The sequence below is a fragment of the Oncorhynchus mykiss genome, chromosome 2 (assembly GCF_057628025.1).
Source record: "Oncorhynchus mykiss isolate SJ-2025 chromosome 2, ASM5762802v1, whole genome shotgun sequence".
Taxonomy (NCBI): Eukaryota; Metazoa; Chordata; class Actinopteri; order Salmoniformes; family Salmonidae; genus Oncorhynchus; species Oncorhynchus mykiss.
Genome location: NC_143023.1, coordinates 41,469,077 through 41,481,552, shown reverse-complemented (window position 1 = coordinate 41,481,552; position 12,476 = coordinate 41,469,077). Strand labels below are relative to the sequence as shown.

The 12,476-nt window shown below is 41.0% G+C and overlaps 1 protein-coding gene across 1 annotated transcript in view; it reads right to left on the bottom strand.

The window, feature by feature from the left end:
• LOC110489919 (clathrin coat assembly protein AP180) overlaps positions 1 to 9,857 on the bottom strand; it is a 75,194-nt gene extending 65,337 nt beyond the window's left edge. The window contains exons 1-2 of the mRNA XM_021562938.3: positions 9,560 to 9,857; positions 8,887 to 9,115 (exon numbers count right to left, since the gene is read on the bottom strand). Of these exons, the coding sequence (XP_021418613.3) occupies positions 8,887 to 9,016 (130 nt within the window). The 5' untranslated portion in view covers positions 9,017 to 9,115; positions 9,560 to 9,857. The remainder of the gene's footprint in view (positions 1 to 8,886; positions 9,116 to 9,559) is intronic.
• Between the last annotated feature and the right edge of the window lie 2,619 nt (positions 9,858 to 12,476).

Sequence of the window (12,476 nt, the reverse complement as noted above, 5' to 3'; positions counted from 1 at the left end):
TAGTTGATAGGGCTAAATTATAGGTGGGCTATGTACAGGTGCAGTAATCTGTGAGCTGCTCTGACAGTTGGTGCTTAAAGCTAGTGAGGGAGATAAGTGTTTCCAGTTTCAGAGATTTTTGTAGTTCGTTCCAGTCATTGGCAGCAGAGAACTGGAAAGAGAGGCGGCCAAAGAAAGAATTGGTTTTGGGGGTGACTAGAGAGATATACCTGCTGGAGCGTGTGCTACAGGTGGGAGATGCTATGGTGACCAGCGAGCTGAGATAAGGGGGGACTTTACCTAGCAGGGTCTTGTAGATGACATGGAGCCAGTGGGTTTGGCGACGAGTATGAAGCGAGGGCCAGCCAACGAGAGCGTACAGGTCGCAATGGTGGGTAGTATATGGGGCTTTGGTGACAAAACGGATTGCACTGTGATAGACTGCATCCAATTTGTTGAGTAGGGTATTGGAGGCTATTTTGTAAATTACATCGCCAAAGTCGAGGATTGGTAGGATGGTCAGTTTTACAAGGGTATGTTTGGCAGCATGAGTGAAGGATGCTTTGTTGCGAAATAGGAAGCCAATTCTAGATTTAACTTTGGATTGGAGATGTTTGATATGGGTCTGGAAGGAGAGTTTACAGTCTAACCAGACACCTAAGTATTTGTAGTTGTCCACGTATTCTAAGTCAGAGCCGTCCAGAGTAGTGATGTTGGACAGGCGGGTAGGTGCAGGTAGCGATCGGTTGAAGAGCATGCATTTAGTTTTACTTGTATTTAAGAGCAATTGGAGGCCACGGAAGGAGAGTTGTATGGCATTGAAGCTTGCCTGGAGGGTTGTTAACACAGTGTCCAAAGAAGGGCCGGAAGTATACAGAATGGTGTCGTCTGCGTAGAGGTGGATCAGAGACTCACCAGCAGCAAGAGCGACCTCATTGATGTATACAGAAAAGAGAGTCGGTCCAAGAATTGAACCCTGTGGCACCCCCATAGAGACTGCCAGAGGTCCGGACAACAGACCCTCCGATTTGACACACTGAACTCTATCAGAGAAGTAGTTGGTGAACCAGGCGAGGCAATCATTTGAGAAACCAAGGCTGTTGAGTCTGCCGATGAGGATGTGGTGATTGACAGAGTCGAAAGCCTTGGCCAGATCAATGAATACGGCTGCACAGTAATGTTTCTTATCGATGGCGGTTAAGATATCGTTTAGGACCTTGAGCGTGGCTGAGGTGCACCCATGACCAGCTCTGAAACCAGATTGCATAGCAGAGAAGGTATGGTGAGATTCAAAATGGTCGGTAATCTGTTTGTTGACTTGGCTTTCGAAGACCTTAGAAAGGCATGGTAGGATAGATATAGGTCTGTAGCAGTTTGGGTCAAGAGTGTCCCCCCCTTTGAAGAGGGGGATGACCGCAGCTGCTTTCCAATCTTTGGGAATCTCAGACGACACGAAAGAGAGGTTGAACAGGCTAGTAATAGGGGTGGCAACAATTTCGGCAGATAATTTTAGAAAGAAAGGGTCCAGATTGTCTAGCCCGGCTGATTTGTAGGGGTCCAGATTTTGCAGCTCTTTCAGAACATCAGCTGAATGGATTTGGGAGAAGGAGAAATGGGGAAGGCTTGGGCGAGTTGCTGTTGGGGGTGCAGTGCTGTTGACAGGGGTAGGAGTAGCCAGGTGGAAAGCATGGCCAGCAGTAGAAAAATGCTTATTGAAATTTTCAATTATGGTGGATTTATCAGTGGTGACAGTGTTTCCTATCTTCAGTGCAGTGGGCAGCTGGGAGGAGGTGTTCTTATTCTCCATGGACTTTACAGTGTCCCAGAACTTTTTTGAGTTAGTGTTGCAAGAAGCAAATTTCTGCTTGAAAAAGCTAGCCTTGGCTTTTCTAACTGCCTGTGTATAATGGTTTCTAGCTTCCCTGAACAGCTGCATATCACGGGGGCTGTTCGATGCTAATGCAGAACGCCATAGGATGTTTTTGTGTTGGTTAAGGGCAGTCAGGTCTGGGGAGAACCAAGGGCTATATCTGTTCCTGGTTCTAAATTTCTTGAATGGGGCATGTTTATTTAAGATGGTTAGGAAGGCATTTAAAAAAAATATCCAGCCATCCTCTACTGACGGGATGAGGTCAATATCCTTCCAGGATACCCCGGCCAGGTCGATTAGAAAGGCCTGCTCGCTGAAGTGTTTCAGGGAGCGTTTGACAGTGATGAGTGGAGGTCGTTTGACCGCTGACCCATTACTGATGCAGACAATGAGGCAGTGATCGCTGAGATCTTGGTTGAAGACAGCAGAGGTGTATTTAGAGGGGAAGTTGGTTAGGATGATATCTATGAGGGTGCCCATGTTTAAGGCTTTGGGGAGGTACCTGGTAGGTTCATTGATAATTTGTGTGAGATTGAGGGCATCAAGTTTAGATTGTAGGATGGCTGGGGTATTAAGCATGTTCCAGTTTAGGTCGCCTAGCAGCACGAGCTCTGAAGATAGATGGGGGGCAATCAGTTCACATATGGTGTCCAGAGCACAGCTGGGGGCAGAGGGTGGTCTATAGCAGGCGGCAACGGTGAGAGACTTGTTTTTAGAGAGGTGGATTTTTAAAAGTAGAAGTTCAAATTGTTTGGGTACAGACCTGGATAGTAGGACAGAACTCTGCAGGCTATCTTTGCAGTAGATTGCAACACCGCCCCCTTTGGCAGTTCTATCTTGTCTGAAAATGTTGTAGTTTGGAATTAAAATGTCTGAATTTTTGGTGGTCTTCCTAAGCCAGGATTCAGACACAGCTAGAACATCCGGGTTGGCAGAGTGTGCTAAAGCAGTGAATAGAACAAACTTAGGGAGGAGGCTTCTAATGTTAACATGTTAACAACATCTTGATCTAACATCTAATGTTAACAACATCTTGCATATGTTAGTGTCATGTTCTTGGTTTTGTTGTTTTATTAAAACGTTTCACCTGCACCTGCTTCCGACTCACTGCCCCATCATTACAATTATGGGGTATTGTGTGTAGATTGATGAGGAAAAAATACAATTTAATCAATTTTAGAATAAGGCTGTAATGTAACAAAGTGTCGAAAAAGTCAAAGGGTCTGAATACTTTCCGAATGCAATGTATGTCATCTGCATATAATGAGATTTGGTGGTCCGTGTCCTCAAATGATATTTGCTCTAAATCTTGGGATTGATCTATTGTTTTAGCTAAAGGCTCCAGTGATGGGGGAAATAGGTGACTAGACGCTGGACAGCCTTGATGAGTTCCCCGTTTGATGTCGAACTGTGAGGAGCATTGGTTGCACATCAAGACCATCGCAATGGGGTTACGATACATATTTATAAATATTTAGCCAAATACCATTATTTCCATAGAATACCAGAGACGGACAAAGGCCTGACTGCACAGGGGGGTGATATATTAGGAGTAATGTGCATTATACATATGAGATGTCTCAGACTGGCGTCAGACAATCTATGTTTGATAAAAACCTGTTTGATCAGGATGAACTAGTTTGGGTAAATGGTTTCAAGATGTTTGGCTAGAACCTTTTCGTACAATTTCATGTCACTGTTAATGAGGGAGAGAGGCCTATGGCTTGAATAGAGAGTTGTGCCTTTACCTTTTTTATGTAACAGAGAGATAATTGCACTATTAACCTCTCTATTGAAAAAGCCCATTTGAATAGATGTTTGTATCATTGCTAATCATATCAAGCCAAGTTCAGACCAAAAGGTTAAATAGAATTCCGGTGGGATGCCATCCCATCCAGGGGATTTACCTCAGTTTATGTCTTTCAATGCATCGTGCAGTTCAATGAGCATTATACTGTAGGTGCATTTAGAGTGTGAATCATCGGAGGAGAGTTGTGCTAGTTTCAAGCCCTCGAAAAAGGGGTCTCTTGCTTTCTTCTGTATTTTGTACTTCAGAAGTGTATACTTTTTCATATAATTTTTTTTATTGTAAATTGATTGATGGTGAAAAAGAGAACACGTCAGACTGAATGGGAACAACGTCATCAAGACTATCATTATTGCGTAATTTACTAGCTAAGAGGAAGCTAGGTCTATTTACTGTCCACATAATCAGTTTGTCTGACTTTATGAATGAGAAATTCTGCTCTTAATCTGAGTAAGGAATTTAACTCCGATTTGATGATGAATAATTCTCTCTCCTTCTCGGCTGGAAAAATGTTCTGCTGTGGAACCAGAAGCAAATGCTATTGTATTGTTTCTAATGAACCCTTTAATGGCATCCCACAGGAATTCATTATCATTCACCAATTCTTTGTTGAGGAGGATAAATTCATGTAAATCAGACCTGAATTGATTACAGAAATCCAATTTGTTTAAGAGAGTGAGATTACTTGTGGCACAATTTGGAACATTGGTTATAGTTTGCAGAAGTTTCTGTCATGATCAGACATGGACATACAGTGTGTACAATTTCCACCTTTTGTACTAGATGCAATAACTGTGATGAAAGTAATATGGAATCAATCTATCCTTGAAAATGATCTGTGCCAAGCAGAGTAAAAAGTATATTATTTCAGGTGTGGATTATGCACTCTCCATATTGTAAATCTACCAGTGTAACATCAGAAACAATATTTTGCTACGCTATAGTGGCTTGTGGTTCAGTACCCGATTTGTTAAGATTTACACATTGTCGGGTTTATGGTTGTATTTATGTCACCACCTAAGACCATATGGAAATCCGATGTTAGAATTTTGGATAGAGAAACAAAAAAACTAATAATCGCAAGTATTGGGGGCATATGCAGAAACAAAAATATATACAGTACCAGTCAAACGTTTGGACACACCTACTCAATCAAGGGTTTTTCTTTATTTTTATTATTTTCTACATGGAAGAATAATAGTGAAGACATCAAAACTATGAAATACCACATATGTTGTAACCAAAAAAGTGTTGAAAAATTTAAAATATATTTTACATTCTTCAAAGTAGCACCCCTTTGCCTTCATGACAGCTTTGAACACTCTTGGCATTCTCTCAACCAGCTTCATGAGGAATGCTTTTCCAACAGTCTTGAAGGAGTTCCCACATATGCTGAGCAATTTTTGGCTGCTTTTCCGTCACTCTGCGGTCCAACTCATCCCAAACCATCTCAATTGGGTTGAGGTCGGGTGATTGTGGAGGCCAGGTCATCTGATGCAGCACTCCATCACCCTCTAAACAAGTCACTTCTTCTTATTTGTGTCCTTTAGTAGTGGTTTCTTTGCAGCAATTCGACCATGAAGGCCTGGTTCACACAGCCTCCTCTGAACAGTTGATGTTGAGATGTGCCCGTTGCTTGAACTCTGTAAAGCATTTATTTGGGCTGCAATCTGTGGTGCAGTTAACTCTAATGAACTTATCCGCCGCAGTGGAGGTAACTGTGGGTCTTCCTTTCCTGTGGCCATCCTCATGAGTGCTTGATAGTTTTTGTGACAGCACTTGAAGAAACATTCAAAGTTCTTGAAATGTTCCACATTGACTGACCTTCATGTCTTAAAGTAATGAAGGACTGTCATTTCTCTTTGCTTTTTTGAGCTGTTCTTGCCATAACATGGACTTGGTCTTTTACCAAATAGGGATATCTTTTGTATACCTACATTGTCACAATAACAACTGATTTGCTCAAACACATTAAGAAGGAAAGAAATTCCACAAATTAACTTTTAACAAGGCACACCTGTTAATTGAAATGCATTCCAGGTGACTACCTCATGAAGCTGGTTGAGAGAATGCCAAGAGTATGCAAAGCTGTCATCAAGGCAAAGGGGTGCTACTTTGAAGAATCTCAAATTTAAAATATTTGTAGGTTTGTTTCACACTTTTTTGGTTACTACATGATTCCATATGGGTTATTTCATAGTGTTGATGTCTTCACTATTATTCTACAATGTAAAAATAGTAAAAAAATTAATAAAACCTTTGAATGAGTAGGTGTGTCCAAACTTTTGACTGGTACTGTAAATTTGTCAGAAAATATTTATTTCAAATAGGCAATCCTCCCTTCTTGATCACTGAAACTTGAGATTACGGCGAAACACAACAATTACCACTTTTGTTTTATTATTAACAGAAGAAAAGGCAGCCAATTTCAAGTTGTTGTTTTCTATTTAGTTTATATCATCATCCTTAATTATATGAGATTCCTGGAGTATGGCAATATCTACTCCTTTCCTATTCATAATATCAAAACAACATTTTCTCCTTTTATGCCCTGTAAATTCTGGAAAATACTTTGTTGCAAATGTTATAATTAGTACAATCCCATTTTAAAGTAAATACAAAGTAAATAGATGAGTAATCAATAATCGGCATAGAATACAGTACGTAAAAATATCCCATTTTAATCAATCCCATTTTAAAGTAAATACAAAGTAAATAGATGAGTAATCAATAATCGGCATAGAATACAGTACGTAAAAATAAAAAATAAACAACATTTTCCAAGAGCCCTCCCAGATTGCAACTCATATAAACATCCCCCTTTCCCTCCCCTACCATCCCATTAAAAAGTGAATACTTGTGATTATATTGCAGTTGTATTAGACTTGTAATATCTACAGCAATGTTTGATTTAATTATGAGACTATTTGCCATATGTACTATTTTGTGTGAAGGGGTGTGTGTGTGTGTGTGTGTGTGTGTGTGTGTGTGTGTGTGTGTGTGTGTGTGTGTGTGTGTGTGTGTGTGTGTGTGTGTGTGTGTGTGTGTGTGTGTGTGTGTGTGTGTGTGTGTGCGTGTGCATGCATATATATGTGTGTGAACCTGTTGTGTATTCAGTGGAGAGCATTGTCTCTTAGAGCTAGTCAATGGGTGACATCACATATACTCAGAGCACTAAACGAGAGTGACTGGCTATGAGGAGCAGAGGACACTGAGTCTGCACTTTCCAAGATGTCAAAAGATTGCTGACACATGATTGGCCGGGGGTGGGCTTTCCAATCCCCCAATCCCATGATTAAGGGGAGAACATAAATATGCTTTAGTCCCAGACTCAATGAGGGTGGATTGGGTGGATAGATTTTTCCCTGTGAGGTTTTGCCAAGGTCACTCGTGGTTTTCATATTGATGATGTACAGAAGGAGAAACTATAGCCTTTAGGTTACCTAGCTGGCGCAGTATTGGACTATCATCATGGCAAGCAGACTCTGTTGGCCTAATTGCCACAGACTGATCACCAATGGTTCTTAGGGAGAAAGTATGGCAAACAAGCCACCTGCCATCAGTGATAATGTAGGTCTGATGCAAATCAGAGGCCTTTGGATTAAATTGATCTGGTGCCTGACATGGGCACCCATGACAAAGATTATCTCAGGTAGGAGTGTATAATCTTTCAAATGCTTACACATAATCGCATACAGGGGTATACACTTAGTATACAAAACATTAAGAATACCTGCTCGTTCCATGACATAGACTGACCAGATTAATCCAGGTGAAAGCTATATGATCCCTATATGATCCCAATCAGTGTAGATGAAGGGGAGGAGACAGGTTAAATAATTATTTTATAAGCCTCGCGACAATTGAAGCATGGCTCGTGCACCATTGAGAGGGTGAATGAGCAAGACAAAAGATTTAAACGCCTTTGAACGAGATATGGTAGTAGGATCCAGGCGCATCGGTTTGTGTCAAGAACTGCAACGCTGACGGATGCTTCACACTCAACAGTTTCATGTGTGTATCAAGAATGGTCCACCACCCAAAGGACATCCAGACAACTTGACACAACTGTGGGAAGTAATTGGAGTCAACGTGGGCCAGTATCCCTGTGGAACGCTTTGTAGAGTCCATGCCCTGACAAATTGAAGCTGTTCTGAGGGCAAAAGGTTGGAGGTGCAACTCAGTATTAGGAAGATGTTCCTAGTGTTTGGTATACTCATTGTAAATTGGGTGTTTCAGACATTTAGTAAAATACAACTCTGAAACTAAGAAGTAAATTCAGCACATCGGGTTTCCTATGTCGTTGTAAGGCAAAACCTGAAAAAAAACGTGTATCTCCTCACCATCTAACAAAGTGGGGCTTTGATATCAGACACAGCTGACAGACAGTGCCACTCTGCCTCCTATACCCCCTCAAACTGACCAGGTCCCAAGGTACAAGCCTGTGTTAGTAGTAGTGACAACAGGACCTTTGACCTTTTGCATTATGCATTTAGCAACATTGGTGCAGGAATCTATTATTCAGACAGATAGAGGCCCTGATCCAATGCTTTAAAAACATAGCCTGCCTTCCTTCCTTCATTCCTTCCTTCCTTTCTTCTTTGAGGTAATCCCTGATCTAACAAAAATGGCTAGGTGTAATTCATGGTTCTATCCCATAGCTTCCACCATTTCAACCATATCAGATCACTTATTTCTCAAATGAGGGTGGAAGGAAGGATGCAGAGGCTGATGGCTCTGTTCTGTTCAATGTCCTGGCTCAGAGTTGACTACTTCAGTCTAACTGCCCCTTTTATGAGCACAGCAGGCATCAATATTGATCGGTGATGCCTGGCAAGGGTCCTGGATAGTCTGGCTAAAGCAAAACATCATTTGTTTTAGGTCTACATTATGAAAAAATGTATTTCACACAAGCAAATGAAGCTGGTGAACCATTACTATTGATGTAATAATATTATAATATGGGTATAGGTATCACCGGAGGTTGATGGCACCTTAATTGAGGAGGTTGGGCTCGTGGTAATGGCTGGAGTGGAATGAGTAGACTAGTATCAAATACATGAAACGCATAGTTTGATGACATTCCATTTGCTCCATTATGAGCGTCCTCCCCTTAACAGCCTCCACTGATAGGTATAATATGATTAAATCACAGGAACACACACACAAACACAGGCAGGGAACCAGTACTTGTTAGGTGTGTGTGTAGAGATGGGGAGGCCATACTTACATTCCAGGTGTTTTTTCTTGGGTGCTGTCTGCTCATGAGTGGTGGCTTTGCAAACAGCTCGAGCAACCTCCGATCCCGTTAAGCTGTATTGCGCCGCGGCGATGCGGTCCGTCAGCGTCTGCCCCGACATCTTCTCTCCGTGGCGTCAAACCTCACGAATCAAACGTCAAAAATGGTCCCCCCCAAAGCACAACCAGTCGTGGTATTCCAGACTGCCCTTAAAAATCCACTGGGGAGGTGGATATAAGAAAAAAATACTCTCAGCCTAGATATGGGGAAATGTTCTGAGATCGGAAATGAAACGACAAATTGAAAAGGATGCTTGACATGGATAATGGCAAATAAGGTTGCGTCGTGCTTTCCTCTCGAGTCCAATTTACCGATAGCCTATGCCTTACTTAGCCCTGGCCCATGCTATATAAACTCGATTTGATAAATAAGATTGGCCAATAGGCTAACAGAGGTGCAATTTATCATCAATATGCAATACAAAAAGGCAAAGGGAGAGATGAGGTCGATTTATTTTCTATGATACCTTCTCGTTGTAATTGTCTATAAACGGGTATTTATTTTTTGCAATGTTTGATTTGTATAATTCTACATTAGTAATAAATGTTTTACAATTAAATATCCGTTCAATTACTTGTAGGTTATTCTATTCTAAAGTCCTTACTGTAACGGTTTGGATGGTCTCCTCCTTATAAAATGATGGTTCGCTGTGGATGATGCTCGACCAACAACGCGTCCTTCTCTCTTCCAGCGAAGGACTATATTCCTCGTTAAGGCCCCCAGTTTTTCAGCCAACTATTTCGCTTCTCAATTTATGGGCCATTAAATAACAGTGTCGTTCTTCGTCCCAGTGATCCACTGATCACCACCGACGATGCTTGAAACTGAGGAAGAGGATGGTGGCGTTTCGGTGGATTTGCCTTGTTTGTTCATTTATTTATTTATTATCTCACTCCTCCCCCTGGTCTGAATCAGATGGCACGTCATTTAAGAACCCAGTAGGCTAGTAGCAGCATCGATATAATCAGCGGGCTGCATCCCAATGGCGAGGCGATTTCTTAAAGGGTTAAAGGGGACTACAGAAGCCATCGATGCAACTGATAGGCAGATATGCAGAGTAACCAACAGCTGATCAATCCAGTGCTGGAGAAGGGTATGGAAAGCCCTCTGACTCAACTGTATTGTGTTGTATTATGCTGCTTATTATGCTTTCATATGTAATCCCCGTTGGAAGTCTGTTTGTCTTTTCCTCTGGATTCCCTGAGAAGAATGGCTTGTTCACAATTATATGTTTGCGCATCTATTGGTGATAGAGAAACCTTCAAATATTTATATTAGAACCATTTTAGCACCATGGCACTGTCCACAAGTGCTGCCCAGTCTATGGATCTCGGACCATTTCAGCATCATGGTGCTGTCCTCAATTGGTTTCCACCAAAAACACCTTCCACCAAGAAGACCAGCATCCTGGAGTCGCCTCTTCACTGTTGACATTGAGACTGGTGTTTTGTGGGTACTATTTAATGAAGCTGCCAGTTGAGGACTTGTGAGGCTTCTGTTTCTCAAACTAGACACTCTAATGTACCTGTCCTCTTGCTCAGTTGTGCACCGGGGCCCCTCACTCCTCTTTCTATTCTGGTTAAAGCCAGTTTGCGCTGTTCTGTGAAGGGAGTAGTACACAGTGTTGCACGAGATCTTCAGTTTCTTGCCAATTTCTTGAATGGAATAGCCGTCATTTCTCAGAACAAGAATAGACTGACGAGTTTCAGAAGTTCTTTATTTCTTGCCATTTTGAGCCTGTAATCAAATCCACAAATGCTGAAGCTCCAGATAATCAACTAGTCTATAGAAGGCCAGTTTTATTGCTTCTTTAATCAGGACAACAGTTTTCAGCTGTGCTAACATAATTGCATTTTTTTTTCAAATGATCAATTAGCCTTTTAAAATTATAAACTTGGATTAGCTAACACAACGTGCCATTGGAACACAGGAGTGATGGTTTCTGATAATGGGCCTCTGTACGCCTATGTAGATATTCCATAAAAAATCTGCCGTTTCCAGCTACAATAGTCATTTACAACATTAACAATGTCTACACTGTATTTCTGATCAATTTGATGTTATTTTAATGGACAAAAAAAAGCATTCTTTTTCAAAAACAAAGATATTTCTAAGTGACCCAAAACCTTTGAACGGTAGTGTATATATTTTTTATTGTAGGCTATAAGGACTAATAATACTAATAATAGCCAAGTTATAATTGTTTTTAGTTTAAATGTCTAGGTCTAGTCTTCTCTGGTTGCTTGTAAGATCAGGTGCAGGCCTATTATGAGATCATCTTTATGACACCACCAGGTGTCGAATTTATTCACTTGTCCATATTTTGCTTATAAGAAGTTTGTAGTTTACTGTGAACGAATGTGTTTTAACAAGTGGAGCGAGATTTTGAAAATAATGTACATTCCATGCTTCCGGAGTAGGTGGAAAGCAGGTAAAGCATGAAACCTACAGTATACAATGAGTTCCAAAGTATTGGGACAGTGAAATATTTTTTGTTGTTTTCACTAAGTACTCCAGCACTTTGGATTTTAAACGATACAAAGACTATTAGGTTTAAGTGCAGACTGTCCGCTTTAATTTGAGGGTATTTTCATCCATATCGGGGAACAATTAAGAAGTTACAGCCCTTTTTAAACATATTCCCCCATTTTTAGAGGACCAAAAGTATTGGGACAAATTCACTTATATGTGTATTAAAGTAGCCAAAAGTTTAGTATTTGGTTCCATATTCCAAGCACGGAATAATTACATCAAGCCTGTGACTCAACAAACCTGTTGGATGCATTTGCTGTTTGTTTGGTTTGCGTTTCAGATTTTTGTGCCCAATAGAAATTAATGGTAAAAAATGTAAAAAAAACAAAACACTGCATTCCACAGTAAGAACCTTATACTAACGGTCAAGCATGTTCTTCCTAGGATCCTGCTGTCATGACCTTCCCTCCTGGGTGAGGATCAGAGAGAGCCCTCTCTCCCACCAGAGGAAGGGGGGGTTGGCCAGTTTTATGATGATCATAAATACCTTGCAGGAACTCTCTCTCCCACTCCGCAGAAATGGAAGTTAAAAATCCCTTTGTTACAACAGAGAGATTTGGCAGTACTGTAACATCAAAAGGTTGGACATTGAAACAATATTTCTAACGTAAATAATGTGGTAAATGGTTTGTGGGACTCTAAACAATAATCATGTCAAATAAGTTGTTGTTTTGTGATATCATTGAGGATTGTATAACCAAATAACGGTAACTCTACAAAAGTATATGTCCCAGTTATCAGATCTACATCCAAATGTTGTGGAACTTTTTGTGAGAAGATGAAATGTGATTTTAGCCTTCTAAATGAGATAATACTGTAACATCAAAAGACTTTTGCAAAGTCAGTAACCACACCCACGTGAGCACAGACATTGTGGCAACGGTATGGAACTGCCCTCAAAGGCGAGTGCTTAAAAGGACTCGCTGAAGAATTAACATATTAGACCAGCATGACCGACAGCGTGAGCTGAAAGGTACGAAGTGGTTAGA